The sequence below is a fragment of the Sebastes fasciatus genome, chromosome 2, assembly GCF_043250625.1.
Source record: "Sebastes fasciatus isolate fSebFas1 chromosome 2, fSebFas1.pri, whole genome shotgun sequence".
Classification (NCBI taxonomy): Eukaryota; Metazoa; Chordata; class Actinopteri; order Perciformes; family Sebastidae; genus Sebastes; species Sebastes fasciatus.
The window spans coordinates 37,849,078-37,853,317 of NC_133796.1; the positions used below are offsets into that span (position 1 = coordinate 37,849,078).

A 4,240-nucleotide genomic window follows, 5' to 3' on the forward strand; every position below is an offset into this window, starting at 1 on the left:
TTCTTTCCACTTCCGGATTATGGCCCCAACAGTGCTCACTGGAACATTCAGAAGTTTAGAAATGCGTCTGTAACCAATGCCATCAGTATGTTTTGCAACAATAAGGTTGCGAAGGTCTTGAGAGAGCTCTTTGCTTTTTCCCATCATGAGATGTTTCTTGTGTGACACCTTGGTAATAAGACACCATTTTATAGGCCATCAGTTGGGACTGAACCAGCTGATATTAATTAGCACTGACAAGGGGCCGGATTGCTTTCTAATTACTGATAGATTTCAGCTGTTGACTTGGCTTTCCATGCCTTTTTGCGCCTCCCTTTCCTCATGTGTTCAATACTTTTTCCCTGTGTCATTTCACATTATTACACATAACTTATTTTCTGAACTTATTTGTTTTGGTTTCTTTGTATGTATGGATTACTTGGGTTGTTACCAACAACTGGTGAAAATTTCATGTCAATAGCACCTTTGGAAATATATTTACTGAGAAAAATGGTGACGTGTTCAATACTTATTTTACCCGCTGTGTTTAAGGTGAGTCCCGAAGTCATCGTGATTGATCTTGAAGACCAATAAGAGCACATATGAGCCGATTTGATTTATTTGCGAGAGTCATTTCAAAATGATTTTATTCCAGTCTCATTTTTCAATATTAGAAATTTAGCATCCCTCGTCTCTCCAGACAACCTGACGGTGGCCAGTGAAGGACAATTGAGACAGAGCATCAATTTGGACGACACGCTTGACTTTGGGTAAGAGAATTGTCCCTCTACTTTTGACTATATGGACTCAGAAATCAAGTCAATTTAGCTAAATAGCATATTTAAAAAACAACACGTTGCCCATCGCTTTTACAGAGAGATTTCATGGTGAATAATAACTGCACAATAAACACAATTTAAAGAAGACCTATTGTGCCTTCGTACTTTCCCCCTTTCCTTTAGTGCGTTATATATACTTTTTTTTGTGCACGTAAAATGTTTGCAAAGTTACAAAGCCCAAAGTCCACGCCAAAGGGAGTTACTCTCCCCCACAGAAACACTGCTCCTGAACTGCCTCAAACTTCTTGCTTGAATTCCTGCCATTCCTATTTTCCTGTAACATGGTGATGTCACCAAATAACACATTTGCATAATATCTGCCTAGCGGCTAGTTTGGCACGCCCTCGAACAAAGCTAGTTAGAGCGGAGTCTGAGCAATCAGAGCAGACTGGGCTTTTTTTTTCTTTTTCTTTTTTTTTGGAGGGGGGGGGGGTTGAAAGGAGGTGCTGCAGCACAGCCAGTATGAGAAATATGTTCTAGTAGAAACCCAAAATACAAGTATGCCCCTGAAAACAAGCAAAATAGGTCCTCTTTAACTAAGTTAACAAATCATCAAATCATAATTACAAAGTCCATATTTTAATTATTACAAGATCCGAAGTTTTGTAATCATGAGATGCTGCTCACCATTTGAGAAAAACAGAACCATGACGATTGTATGATGACTATGTTTACATGCACACTAATATTTCACTATTATTCTAAATATGACAATATTCCGAATCCGTTTAGATATTGTGAATTAATTCAGAATAGAGCATTTTCTGGCTCACAATTTCCTTTGCAGCCCTGATGCACTAACCATCCCATCCCCCAACAGCATTTTGGTCACACACTGACATCTTTGTTATTGTACCCCTATAAAAATGGTACAGACATGGACCCTTTCTCAGTTTGGAACATATATGTACCCTATCAACCAAGACAAAGTACATACTGGTGCCTTATGGATCATATGACCCTCTGAGGGTACATCACCAGAATTTGTACCTTAGAGAACATAAATGGACCTCAACCGTACCTTTCTTTCTGACAGTGTAGACCTAAGTGAATGGTTTTGTTGCCTAAATCTAACTGGAAGTTACCGTAGTTTTGACACGCTGAATGTCCTTGTAATGTTGTGCTATTTATACACCTTCCTGTGAGATCGGGTTGAACTATGAGTATGTTTGAGAGGAGACACAGATCTAAGAGTAACCAGATATACATGTTTCTGTTCGTTAGGTTTCTCTGACATGTCAAATACAAATACAAATACCCAGATGGCTTTACTTTAGAGAGGTTTTAATAGGAAATGAACCATACTTGTTTGCTTTCTGTTTCTCTTCAGAAAAAGTAAATGAATAATAAGGAAATATCCTAAACAAATCAAATTAAATGAATCCTATTATTTACCCTCGGATTATTGTTAAGTGAAACAAGTTAACAAATTAGGTTAACTATCATTTCAACAAACATTCACAGTGATAAGAATGAAATGAATCTACTCTTAAGCAGATTTATCTTTCTCCATCTGTCCATTGTTCACACTGAATCTTCCATCTCAGACAAACAGAAGCACATTGCTACTTATTATGCAGAATGATGTCATCGGACCTTCCCAGTGCAACTACTGTCAGACCTCAGGTCAGGTATTTAATCTAACAGTGCTTCTTGGTTGGCATCATGCAGCTTTCCATGCAGCAGTGATATTAGTGAGGGCTATACACAGTATTATACAAAATTATAATATCCTTAATATTACTTTAGACCGTCTGGCTACGGGCGTTTTGAAAGCCCTTCCCTCCTTTCCCAGCTTCAACAGCCATATATTCTTTATCAACCGTCAGTCGCCTCTCATACCTTCACTCAGTCAGTCAGGCAGTCGGTCAGAAAGAAAAAACAGATCTCAGTCAGATATACAGCTGCTAGAAAAATACTTTTTTTAATCTCCTGGCAGGCTGTGTCGGAGAAAAAAAAACACTGCCGCCGTTGCGTCTTTATTGTTTTTTTTCAAACCTGGGTGTAAATCAAGAAACCCTGAATCCATCTGAATGAGATAAAATTAGGTCAGTTAAAGCTGAATATCATACTGTGGCGCAGTGTGAGAAGACGAAAACATTAAAGCCAAACTTCATGACACACAAGATTTGTTTCTAGGATGGTAGTAGAGGAGGGATGCGTGTTTTTTTTACTTTTTCTTCACTTTCCCTTCAGTTGTGTTCACGTTGCTCCACCACTACGTCATCCCTCTTTTTTTCTATTTTTCACTACGACATTGTTTTCTAAGAATGTTGGTGAACACTTTCAGACTTTGCTGAGCTTGGGTTCAGTCTGAAAGTAATGACCCTAGTGTTAAAACAGACTAAAAGGACAGACGTGAATGCATATGTATAATAGTTGTCTCAAATAATGAAATAAAAATCTTCTTCTTCTCATCATCATAATGAGTAATAAGCAACAGCAATTATTTTTCTCTCTGACTCTACCTAAGGTACCTGGATGCCTACCTCAAGACTTTCCTGACCTCTGCAGAAAAACATTTTATGGTGGGACTACATGTGACCTATTACGTGTTCACGGGTCTGCCAGAGGAGGTACCAAACATCGAGCTCGCTCCTAATCGAAGCCTGAAGGTTATTCTGGTGGAAAAGCACTCCAGGTGGCAGGACATCTCCATGATGCGGATGAAAATGATATCAGATGCCATAGAATCAGAGATTCGTCACCACTGCAATTACATCTTCTGCTTAGATGTGGATCAGGAGTTTAAGGGAAGATTTGGCTCAGAGGCTCTGGGGGAATCTGTGGCCTTGCAACACGCGTGGTATTACAAACTTCCAAAGCATAGGTTCACCTATGACAGGAGGCTTGTGGAAAAATGTGAAGGATTTGGCAGATTACTGCTTTCTGAGTATCATGGAGGACAAACTAAACAGTGTGGAGGCTCTGTGGCATGATGAGAGTCATCTCAACAAGTACTTTTGGCTTAACAAACCAAGCAGGATGCTCTCGCCTGAGTACTGCTGGGACCCGGTTGTTGCTAAAGACAAGGACATTCACGTCACCCGCCTAATATGGGCACCAAAACATCATGCCAAACTTCGTACTCGGTAGAGTGGCTAGAAGAGCCACTAATTGCTGTTCATGTTTTTATTTTTTTGAGGGATTAATTGACAAATACATATTGAACCATATGATGCCTCACACTTCTGAGCAATACTGCCATCCAGCACCAGCTTGATACTACTACTGCAATATACTAACTGGAAAGAGAAAAGAATCTAGATTTGCTTGTAGAGGGTGGAACCACAGGTGGAGATCAAGGGGGAAAAAAAGCAAACTGCAACAACCACAGCCAAATGAGAGCGCATGTAATAGACCCGCCTGTCCACCAGAAGATAGTTTGTCAGTGTCACGTTTTTCCTCGCAGAGACGTAAAT

General features: G+C 39.7%; 1 protein-coding gene across 1 annotated transcript; it reads left to right on the plus strand.

Annotated features, from left to right (window-relative positions):
- Positions 1-3,280: 3,280 nt before the first annotated feature.
- On the plus strand, positions 3,281-3,931 carry LOC141761794 (N-acetyllactosaminide alpha-1,3-galactosyltransferase-like; the record flags this gene model as incomplete). Its single annotated transcript, XM_074625414.1, is given in 2 exon segments — positions 3,281-3,660; positions 3,662-3,931. Coding segments are annotated over 2 exon segments (633 nt in total), but the record flags the coding sequence as incomplete, so codon positions are not given.
- Positions 3,932-4,240: the final 309 nt, after the last annotated feature.